We start from the raw sequence: 12242 nt of genomic DNA on the forward strand, positions 1-12242 counted from the left end.
CAGACTACAAGTATACAACGCAACTCTCTTCTTCCTATTAGCTCTTCAAACAAACCCCTTTTCCCACCTAAAATGGTTCTCCTTGTACATGAACTGTTACTTTACTTGGAGCATGGCAAAATTATTGCTTGCTTACTTAGTATTAGTACTAGTACAAAGTAAGCAAGCAATAATTTTGCCATGTTTCAAGTATACGTAACAGTAAATGTACAAGGAAAACCATTTTTGCTGGGAAAAGGGACGGTCTTTGATTAGAGGACTAATAGGAAAGAGAGATGAGCAATGATGTGAAAGTTAATGGGAAAACAAGAAAGGTTTTAATAAGAGTTGATGAGAAAGGAAAAAGGGCTTTGATCAGAGTAATGAGAGAGGACAGGCTATGACACTAGAAAAATCAGGAGGTAAGTAATGAGATCAGTGGCAGATTTTAAATTGGCTTTAATGGGGACATTAATGGAAAAGAAGCAAGTGTTTGGATAGGACAGTCAATGGTGGGAGAGAGATGGGAATATTTAGGTATAAGAGCATTGGTTTTTATACCTGTTTTTTCAAATGTTTGAATCTAGTCACAATTACCTGATCTTTTCCTACGTTTCTTTGTGCTTTGAGCTCTTGGAGTGAGAGGCCGATGATACACAGCTGTATTTAAGCCCGCAACAACTGCTTCAATAGTTTCATCGAGGAGGTTTGCATTCATCAGATATGGTGGTACATGCTGTAGATAAAAACCAGCATGAGTTACATAACAAGCCTACGAACATATTTAAAATCTCTTTTACTGCATTCTGGTAATTGCAAATAAGTTTCTCATTTTGTTTTAAACAAAAAGAGAAATAGCTGGAAAAATTCATCAGATCTGGCAGCATCTGTGGAGAGAAAGCAGAGTTAACATTTTGGGTCCAATGAACCTTCTTCACAACCTTTCTCCACCAATTTCTGCTTTTGTTATAGATCACCAGCTCTTTAGCTTTTTTTTTTCCCTCGGCTTCTTTATGTTTGGCATGATACAAAATTGAAAAGTGTGTTGTTGGAAAAGCACAGCAGGTCAGGCAGCATCCAAGAAGCAGGACAATTGACATTTCGGGCATAAGCCCTTCATCAGGAATTTGGGGGTTGTTGGAGAAGGTAGATGGGAATGTGATAGGTAGATGCAGATGGGGAGGGTGATGGTGATAGATCGGTGGGGAGGGTGGAGTTGATAGGTGGGAAGGAAGATGGACAGATAGGACAGTTCAAGAGGGTGGTGCCAAGTTGGAGAATTGGATCTGGGAAGGTCCCTCCAACCACACTGCATCAATGTCGGCTTTGCCAGTTTCCTCATCTCCCCTTCCCCCTCACCTCATCCCAGATCCAACCCTCCAACTCGGTACCGCCATCTTGAACTGTCCTACTTGTTCATCCTCCTTCCCACCGATCTATCACTATCACCCTCCCCATCTGCATCTACCTATTGCATTCCCAGCTACCTTTATGTCTCAGCTCCCCCCCCCCCAAAGCACATTCCTGATGAAGGGCTAATGCCTGAAATGTCAACTTTTCTGTTCCTCAGATGTTGCCTGACCTGCTGTGCTTTTCCAGCTCCACACTTTTCAACTCTGATTTTTCCAGCATCTGCAGTCCTCACTTTCTCTCATGACACAAAATTGATTAAAAAATGAATCTTTGTTATAATAGCCATGATCCCAGACACATATTGTAATCCCAATGGTTTTACGTTTAAAAAAAGCGGTTAGAACCATGCAGTCCTTCCAATAATCCAATACCGAAGCACTTCCAAACATGCTCAGACAGCAGCGTCAACTGGATGATCTATCCTGGCCTCCTACTGAGGTCACTAACATCATAAGTGCTAATCCTGAGCCAATTTAATCCATACCATGTAATAATAAGAAATAGCTGAAGGCATTAACCACAGGAAACGCTGGGTCAGACAATATCCTGGCTGTTTTTTGGAATGTGCTCCAGAACTAACCATGCCCTGGCCAAGCTGTTCCATTACAGCTATAACATTGACATGTACCCAACAATGTGGAAAATTGCCCAGGTTCACAATAAGTAGGATAAATTCAATCTTATTGATTTCCATTGGTCTACTCTCAATCAACAAAGTATTGAAAGTTGTCATCAACAATGCCAATAAATGTCACACACAGCAAACACTTTTGCACTGATGCTTAGTTTGGGTTCCACCAGGGCAATGTGGCTCCAGATCTAACTACAGCTTTGGTGCAAACATGGTCAAAACAGCTGAACTGCAGAGGCCAGGCAAGACCAACTGCCCAAGACCTCAAGGTAACATTTGGCCAAACGTAGCATTCAGGCCCCTACGAAAATGAGCCAATGAGAATTGGGGAAAACTCTCTACCAAACATCATACCTGGTAGAAAGGAAAATGGTTCTGCTTGCTTAAGGCCAAGCAAGTATTCCTCAGGTTAGCATGTCAGGCTTAACCATTGTCAGCTGCCTCATCAATGACATTGCCTCTATCATAAAAGGTGGGGATGATTGCTGATGAGCGGAGGATGTTCAGTACATGGTTCTTCAGATGTGAAAGTGTACATCCATTTACAGTAAGACCTGGACAGCATTCAGGCTGGGATTGATAAGCGGCAAGTAGAATTCAAACCACTTGTGTCAGGGAATGACCACCTCCAACAGAGAGTCGACTCCATCCACCCAACACCACCAAACTGATATGCAACAGTGAGGAGTTAGCGTGAGTTGGAATATCAAGTCTGCTAAATGGCTTCCCAGCATTGATACATTAATATACTATGTGGTATCTGTGTCAATCCTGAAAAGAGGCGCAATCACATGATTAGTGTCTGAAGTACCTTGCTCAGTGTGGTCTCAGTACTTGTTCACAAGTGGATTGGGTTCAGTGGGGAAATTATCTATGTAATGAGACTGTCATATAGGAAGAAAATTCCTGAGCACTGACCTGGCCAATTAGTCAGTGAAATCACAATTATTAATGTTAGCAGAGAGGTAAAGAACTAGGAATCACACTTGTGAGTAGCTCCTGGTACAAAACACATACATAATTGTTTAACGAGGGTAGGATCATGAGTAGGGATGGGTGATGGATGTCACTGCAATGAACACATTTCAGCATTACTCACAAATAGAAGTCACTGACGCAGACAAAACCAAGGACCGCTGCGTGAATCACTGCATTTAGTCAACTGAATCTAAACATGAAGGAGATAAACTGAAAACTCACTGCAGTGCTAAGATGAGATTTTTGGGGCACCTAAAATTCTAAGAACTGCCACTAAATCAAATAATTTATGAACATGACCAAAGAGATTACAACTACAAAGCCATAAATTAGTTTAAAAAGGCACCAATTACAAGAATCTCATTTCACAATAGCAGTTGCAGTGAAACAATCAGTGCTCACTCATCATTATTCGTACAAAACTGACAGCAACTTCAGGAATCCACACAGGCAAAATAATATAGAAAGCTAGAATTTTCTTTTAATTCATTTATAGAATGAGGGCATCGCTGGCCAGATCAGCATTTACTGCCTATCTCTAATTGCCAAGAGGGTAGATAAGAGTCAACCACATTGCTGTGTGTCTGGAGTCACATGTAAGCCAGACCAGCTTCCTTCCCTGCAGGACATGAAGGAATTTGCTGTTAATGATTGTGCTTTTTCATAGGTCATGCAGTTGAAGTCGCCAGGCTGCAACTGATTAGAAATTAGAAAGCTGACAATAGATTTCCCATGAATGTTGCAATATTATTAATAACGTTTAAAATTTACACTTTATTAAAGAAGTGAAGCTGATTTTCTTAACGATTTGAAAATCATAACTACTGATAAAGAACACAAGTGACTCTTGATTAGTGTAATATCAACCATTTCTATTTTGATAAAAAAGTCCAATTTTTAATAAAGTTTGATTTTTCAGTTTCTAATATGAATGATCCAATCTTGAGTTCACTCAATACAATTTAATTAAAAATGAAAATCAATATATTTTACTTCACAATTTGCTGTCAGTGAGAGCATATTTCAAAGTGTCTAGCTATTTATCGTACTTGAAGGTATTAATGCTGCTGTGTATTTAGACAATCTCCTCAACTTGGTGCAAGATTCAAACATTGGGAAGTGTGAAAGACACCACAGAGATTACCAGATCTCCATAAGCATCTTACTTGGACACCCAAAGAAGTGCCTTGCTTTATCTCTAACCACAAAAATACACCTATTTAAAAAAAAATCCATCATTCCTCTAATATATCAGGACAAGAATTTCTAGGTTACAGGACAGTTAATATATTCTTGAGGCAAATACTTCTCAACAGTGGCATAAGCCTGCAGGAGCTCAGATATGGACATATCCTAAGGTATATTTGAAACATCATTGCATAATGTCCACTGTGCTGTCTTGACTTTGTTTTGTACAGATATAGTTGTGAATCACACGGCTTTATGTTCGGAAATTCAGCATACCTCAATTTGATGAGCACGGGTAATCCTGCTCCGGTTTACATTTTCCCGTACACGTTCACTTTGGCGAGTCCTTGCAATAGCACGAGTTCTTCTAGCAGAGGGACGTAACCGGGAAGTAGTGGGTTCTTGCGCTGCATCAGCAATGAGGAAGGCAACTTCTTCTTCATCAATCTCCTCAACCACTACAAACAGAGGCAAATTAGATCAGTTATTATTCTTGTAACATCTTTTTTTGACTACCTTTGCCCATTTGCAAGCTTCAGTACAAACTAAGACAGAATCCAAATTACTGCTTCCAGAACACAGTGCAATTAGCTGCTGACCTGAAAGGACCAGTCCATTGCAAACATAATCTGGGTAAAAAGATCCAAGAGTAATGATCAGTCAGTTGGACACCAAGTCAACAGCAACATATATATATTTGGCACCTTAAATTTAGTGAAAGGTCTTAGGTCTTCTAATTGAGAATAGAACATTACAACAAGATATAAAGTAAGCTGTGCAACAGGTGACCTGTGAATTAGATTAGATTAGATTAGATTCCCTACAGTGCAGAAACAGGCCCTTCAGTCCAACAAGTCCACACCGACCCTCCGAGGAGTGACCAACACCCCTCTGACTAATGCACCTAACACTATGGGCAATTTAGCATGGCCAATTCACCTAACCTGCACATCTTTGGATTGTGGGAGGAAACCAGAGCACCCGAAGGAAATCCACGCAGACACAGGAAAAATGTGCAAACTCCACAAAGCCAGTCGCCCAAGGCTGGAATCAAACCTGGCGTTGTGAGGCAGCAGTACTAACCACTGAAAAGATACGTTAAAGCATATACAGGCACGTAGAACTGGAAGATTTCCCCTTAAAGAGTGAACCTCTCAACAGCTATACAGGAGAAAAACTGAGACTGGAAGAACAACAAGCAGGAAAATGAGTGATTTCACTTATCCCAGGCCTGGAGATGCAGCAGTAATTTGGCTGGATGGGGTATGGGAAAATTTCACTGAGAAAATGAAAGCAAGTGAGGAGGAAGTGAATGAGCCAGGCTACCAGGAAGTGGAGGATGGGTAGGGTGTCATGGTGCAGTCAGGGAAGTTGGAAGGGGTAAGCAGTTGTAGCAGACCCTGGGATGACAGGGTGTGAGAAGTGTGGAGTCTGTAAAGGAGGGAGGACAAGGTGTAAGTGAGTGGACGTGAGGACAATTGGGCTCGAGGTTGTGATTGTATAGTGGAGCTGCAGGCTCAGGGGTTGCTGCATGATAGAAGATAGAACTGTACAATACAGGAATGAGCCCTACTTTGAAGAGGTGACAAGTAGGTTAGACCAGGGAAACCCAGTGGATATGGTCTATCTAGACTTCCAAAAGGCCTTTGACAAGCTACCACACGGGAGGCTGCTGAGCAAGGTGAGGGCTCATGGTGTTCGAGGTGAGCTACTGGTATGGATTGAAGATTGGCTGTCTGACAGAAGGCAGAGTTGGGATAAAAGGTTCTTTTTCGGAATGGAAGCCGGCGACAAGCGGTGTCCCGCAGGGTTCAGTGTTGGGGCCGCAGCTGTTCATGTTATATATTAATGATCTGGATGAAGGGACTGGGAGCATTCTAGTGAAGTTTGCCGATGATACGAAGTTAGGTGTACAGGTAGGTAGTACTGAGGAAGTGGGGAGGCTGCAGAAGGATCTAGACAGTTTGGGAGAGTGGTCCAGGAAATGGCTGATGGAATTCAATGTGAGCAAATGCGAGGTCTTGCACTTTGGAAAAAAGAATACAAGCATGGACTACTTTCTAAACAGTGAGAAAATTCATAAAGCCAAAGTACAAATGGATCTGGGAGTGCTAGTCGAGGATTCTCTCAAGGTAAACATGCAGGTTGAGTCTGTGATTAAGAAAACAAATGCAATGTTGTCATTTATCTCAAGAGGGTTGGAATATAAACGCACCGTTGTGCTACTGAGACTTTATAAAGCTCTGGTTAGGCCCCATTTGGAGTAATGTGTCCAGTTTTGGTCCCCACACCTCAGGAAGGACATACTGGCACGAGCGCGTGTCCAGCGGAGATTCACACGGATGATCCCTGGAATGGTTGGTCTAACATACGAGGAACGGCTGAGGATCCTGGGATTGTGTTCATTGGAGTTTAGAAGATTGTGGGGAAATCTGATAGAAACTTACAAGATAATACATGGCTTGGAAAGGGTGGCGCTAGGAAATTGTTTCCATTAGGCGAGGAGACTAGGACCCGTGGACACAGCCTTAGAATTAGAGGGGGTCAATTCAGAACAGAAATGCGGAGACGTTTGTTCAGCCAGAGTGGTGGGCCTGTGGAATTCATTGCCGCAAAGTGCAGTGGAGGCCGGGACGCTAAATGTCATCAAGGCAGATATTGATAAATTCTTGATGTCACAAGGATTTAAGGGCTACAGGGAGAATGCGGGTAAGTGGAGTTGAAATGCCCATCAGCCATGATTGAATGGTGGAGTGGACTCGATGGGACGAATGGCCTTACTTCCACTCCTATGTCTTATGGTCTTATGCCGAACATGACACCAAACAAAACTCCTCCCTTCTGACTGCCGTTGGTCCATATCACTCCATTCATAGGGTCATAGGTATATACAGCACGGAAACAGATCCTTCGGTCCAACTTGTCCATGCTGACCAGGTATCCCAACCCAATCTAGTCCCACCTGACAGCACCCAGCCCATATCCCTCAAAATGCTTCCTATTCATACACCCATCCAGATGCCTTTTAAATGATGCAATTGTACCAGCCAACACCACTTCCTCTGGAAGCTCAACTTCCTCCATACATGTACCATACAAGTTGCCCCCTTAGGTCTCTTTTATATCTTTCCCCTCTCAACCTATGCCCTCTGGTTCTTGACTCCCCGAACCCAGAGAAAAGACTTTGTCTATTTACCCTATCCATGCCCCTCATGGTTTTGAAAACCCCTATAAGGTCACCCCACAGCCTTCAACATGCCAGAGAAAACAGCCCCAGCCTGTTCAGCCTCTCCCTATAGCTCAAATCCTCCAACCCTGGCAACATCCTTGTCAATCTTTTCTGAACCCTTTCTCTCTGATAGGAAGGAGACCAGAATTGCATGCAATATTCCAACAGTAGCCTTACCAATGTCCTGTACAGCCATAACATGACTCCCAACTCCTGTACTCAATACTCTGACCAACAAAAGAAAGCATACCAATGCCTTCTTCACTATCCTATCTACCTGAGACTCCACTCCATGCAATATTTACTTGCTTATTGAAAAGTCCCTTAAATGCACTACCATACCTACCTCCACCACCACCCCTGGCAGCATGTTCCAAACTCCTATCAATCTGTGTGTGAAAAAACTTGCCCCTCAAGTCTCCTTTGAACTTTCCTTTGCTCATCTTAAATGCATGTCCCTTAGTATTAGGCATTTCAACTCTGGGGAAAAAGATTCTGACTGTCACCCCCATCTATTCATCTCTCAATTTTATAGACTTTTAACAAGTCTCCTCTCAGTTTCCACTGCTCCAGAGAAAACAACCTGAGTTTTTCTAGCCTCTCCTTGTAGCTCATACCAATTAATCCAGTCAGCATCTCTGGTAAGTTTCTTCTGCACCCTCTCCAAAGCCTCCACATCATTCCTGTAAAGTGAAGCAATGGAGCAGACGTGCAGGGGAAATGGGAATGGGTTCAAGGGAATAAGTGCACAGTGGAGCAGATATATGGAACAGTGAGACTGAGCCAGACACACACCTCCTCTCGTCATCTTTCACTATCCCCAACAATTTCTGCACATAATACAGTGGGAGAGGAGGAAAACACAAGGTAAAAGGCAACTGCCTCCAATTCCCCCTTTTGTGTGAATTCTTCAATTGAGGCCATATGAGTAAGACCTAAAAACAAAAAAGCAAGCCATTGAGTCACTGGAGGTGTACTTTGACCCCCAAACAGTCAGGGTGACGTAAGCCAGCACTTACAAAGTCCACAAAATAGGGGGCAGGGCTGGATCTAATTTTGGGGAACAAAGCTGGGTAAGTGATAGATGTGCCACGGGGGAAGTGCTTCGGTGATAGTGACCATAACTCTGTACGGTTTATGGACAAGGGCAAGATAGCACCAGAAGTAAAGGTTCTGAATTTGGGGGGGGGGGGGAAGACCAATCTTAACTCAATAAGACAGGATCTAACCAAAGTGGACCAGGAGAGTTACTGGTAGGAAAATCTACATGAGAACAATGGGAGCAATTCTAAAAGGAAACAGTGAAGTGCAGGCCCAATATTTTCCTGGAAAGATAAAGGAGGAGCAAACATGTCCTGGAACCCTGGATGTTGAAGACAGTTCAGGACTGAACAAAGGAACATACGTGAGCCTTATGGTGGATATCAAGGGCTGAAAACAGCAGAAGCCCCAGAGCAGTATTGAAAATGCAGAGAGATACTTAGAAAATAAATTAGAGGAGCAAAGACAGGCATGGCAATAAACACGAGTGGGTAAAATACAGTAACAGATATTCCAAAAGCATTTTTAAAAGTAGTTTAAAGGCAAGAGGATAACCACACAGAAAATAGACCAATTATAAGACAAGATGGTGCTACGTGACAAGCCAAAACACATACGCAAGGTTTCAAATGATTACTTTTATCTGTATGCAATATAAAGATAAACAATATAGGTACAATACCGGGGAGGGTGACTGTAATAAAAATAAACAATTTAGTATTAGAAGAGATAAATTCCTAGGCACAAATGAGATGTATGCTAGGCTATGGTGGGATGCAACAGAGAAGATTGCAAGGGCCTTGAAATTAATTTTCCAGTCATCTCTGGACAAATGAAATGTACCAGATGATTGAAGACAGTTAATGTAGTACCGTTATTCTAGGAGGGCAGTAGGGGTAAACAGGAAGTCTAACATCACTGGTAGAGAAACTTTGGGAAAATTGTAAGGGACAGAATTTATCTTCACTCGGAGAGACATGGATCGAACAAGGTGACTCAACATAGCTTTGTTGGGGGAAAATAGTGTTTCACAAATTTGATTACATGTAATCTACATGGACTTCAGTGAGACTTCTAACAAGGTCTCATGTAGGTGACTGATCAAGGTGTGAGCACTTGAGATCCAAGACAATTTGACAAATTGTTTCCAAAACTGGTTCAGTGGCAGGTACAGAGGGCAACATTTAAAGGTACTTTTTGCGACTGGAAGCAGGTGTCCAGTAGCATTCCACAGGGTTCCAGGCTGTTTCAATTTTTGCTGTGTACAAGTTCTCAAATTAAGGAAAAATTAGTGATATAGTAAATAGTGAGGAAGAAAGCTTTAGACTACAGAAAGATGTTGACAGCTTATCAGGTGGCAGAACAGTGACAGGTGAAGTTTAAAAGTGTGGAGAAATGAATTTTGGTTGGACTGACAATGTAAAAGAATAAATTATGAATGGTAGGACCCTGCCTGTACAGAGGAACCTCAATCATCCAAATATCAATTATCCAAAGAAGATCAATGTACTGATAGAAATATTACATTAAAGAGGTTAAAAATCACACAACACCAGGTTATAGTCCAAGAGGTTTAATTGGAAGCACTAGCTTTCAGAGCGCTGCTCCTTCATCGGGTGACAACCATCTGATGAAGGAGCAGTGCTCAGAAAGCTAGTGCTCCCAATTAAACCTGTTGGACTATAACCTGGTGTTGTGAGATTTTTAACTTGGTACACCCCAGTCTAACACCAGCATCTCCATATCATGGCATACATTAAAGAGGTGTTTCCAACAGTGACCACATCTTTTGTTTACAAAGATTAAAAATGAACTCAGTTTACTGAAATGCTGCCTAGAACAGTCCTGTACATCGATGGGAGCCCAGGCACCATCTCCAAATGACTGACCACGCGCCCTCTCTCTCTCTCTCTCTCTCTCCTGACACTTTCCCAGTAGTTCACTAGGATGTACCCTAAATCCCCCTACCTCAGATAATCTTGCCAACATTGTCCTGTACAGAGCAAAGGTGGAACTTCTCAAAACGTTGCTGGTCAAAAAGCCACTTATCATTATGTAATACTCAATGTCGCTATGACACTTCCAGGCAGTTCATTCCAGACCTGAACCACTGTAATAAAAGTCATTTTCATATGTTACATGTTCTCTATTTTCAACACACTTTAAATCTGTGACTCCTCATTCTCAATACTTTTACAAGCAGGAACAGATTCTCAAAATCTACGCTAAGCAGACCTCTCATGATTTTGAAAATTTCTATCAGATCTCCTCATGGCCTTCTCTTCTCCAAAGTGAACTGCCCCAATTTTGTCAAGCTCAATCCTCACAAGTGAAGTTTCTCATCCTTGGAATCATGCTGGGAAATCTCTTCTGCACTCTTTCCAATGAACTAACATCCTTCATACAATGTCCAGCTGAGGCTAAGCAAGCGTTTTGTACAAGTTAAACATAATCTCCTTGATTTTGTACTTAATGCCCAGATTAATAAAATTTGCTTTAGTAAACGATGTCTCCATCTGCCCTGCCACCTTCAGAGGATTTTACACATTTACACCCAGGTTTCTCAACTCTTGCAACCCCCTTAGAATTGTACTTCCTATTTTATATTGTCTGGCCATGTTCTTCCTACCAAAATGCACCACCTCACACTTCTCTGAACTGAACCTTACCTGTCACCTACAGCCTTTTGGAGTCCTACACTGCCATCCTCAAAATCTACAATGCTTCCAAATCTCCAGTAGCAGAATTTGAAACTATCTCCTGCACATCAAGATCTAGATCATTAATATGTATCAGGATAAGCAAGGGTCCCCTCACCAATCCATGGGGAACTACACCACCGATCTTCCTCCTTCTAGTTTGAAAAATATCTATTGATGACAATTCTCCATTCCCTACTACTTGGTCAATTTTGCATCCACTGTACTACTTATTCCACAAGCTTTCTGTTATATAGCACTACATTAAACACCTTTTTAAAATCCATGTAAACCACAATACCAGCATTAGCCACATTCGCCTTTTCCATTACCCTTTCAAAACAAAACTCCAGCAATTAAGCCAAACACAATTTCCCCTGCAGAAATAAAAGCTGGCTTGCATTTAACAGCCCACGTTTCCTCATGTGACTGAATTTAAACTTACTGGTCTGAAATCGTTGGGCGTTTCTTTACTCCTTTGCTGAATAAGAGTACACGGCTACATTTCTCTAGCCTTCTGACATCTCCAGATTCAAATGAAGACTGAATGATTATATCTAGTACCCTCGCAATTTCCACTCACTCACTTCAAAATCATTGGATGAATCTCATCAATCGAGAACTCTGGCTTGAGTAGCATCTACTTTGGTAAAGTCAAATGGAAAGTATTCATTTAGTACTTCAGCCATGCTTCTTCCCACTGTATGCAATCCATCTGGTTTAATTCCTAATCAGTCCTACTCCTCTTTTTGCCAGTCTTTACAATTTGTATACTAATAAAAGGTATTGGGATTCCCTTTTATATTGGCCACTAGTCTTTTCTCAATCTATATTTGTTTACATTCATAAATACATTTAAAAACTTGTGCGTGAGACAGATTAAGCTTGCATTCCCTGGAGTATGGAAAATTAAAAATCATTTAATTGATTTGGGATCTGATAGAATTTTTCAAAATCATGTTGGTTTGGATTGAGTAGATGGGGAAAAGATTAGACTTTAGATTAGCCTGGACTCCCTGTGTGGAAACAGGCTCCCCGGCCCAACCAGTCCACATCGACTCTCCGAAGTGCAATCCACCTAGAC

General features: G+C 41.8%; 1 protein-coding gene across 2 annotated transcripts in view; it reads right to left on the minus strand.

Annotated features, from left to right (window-relative positions):
- The window catches only part of phrf1 (PHD and ring finger domains 1), a 92022-nt gene that overhangs the window by 42689 nt on the left and 37091 nt on the right, over window positions 1-12242 (minus strand). For both annotated transcript variants that reach the window (XM_060838979.1, XM_060838980.1), the window contains exons 8-9: window positions 4466-4647; window positions 577-715 (exon numbers count right to left, since the gene is read on the minus strand). In XM_060838979.1, the coding sequence (XP_060694962.1) occupies window positions 577-715; window positions 4466-4647 (321 nt within the window). The remainder of the gene's footprint in view (window positions 1-576; window positions 716-4465; window positions 4648-12242) is intronic.

The sequence above is a fragment of the Hemiscyllium ocellatum genome, chromosome 18 (genome assembly GCF_020745735.1).
Source record: "Hemiscyllium ocellatum isolate sHemOce1 chromosome 18, sHemOce1.pat.X.cur, whole genome shotgun sequence".
Lineage (NCBI taxonomy): Eukaryota > Metazoa > Chordata > Chondrichthyes > Orectolobiformes > Hemiscylliidae > Hemiscyllium > Hemiscyllium ocellatum.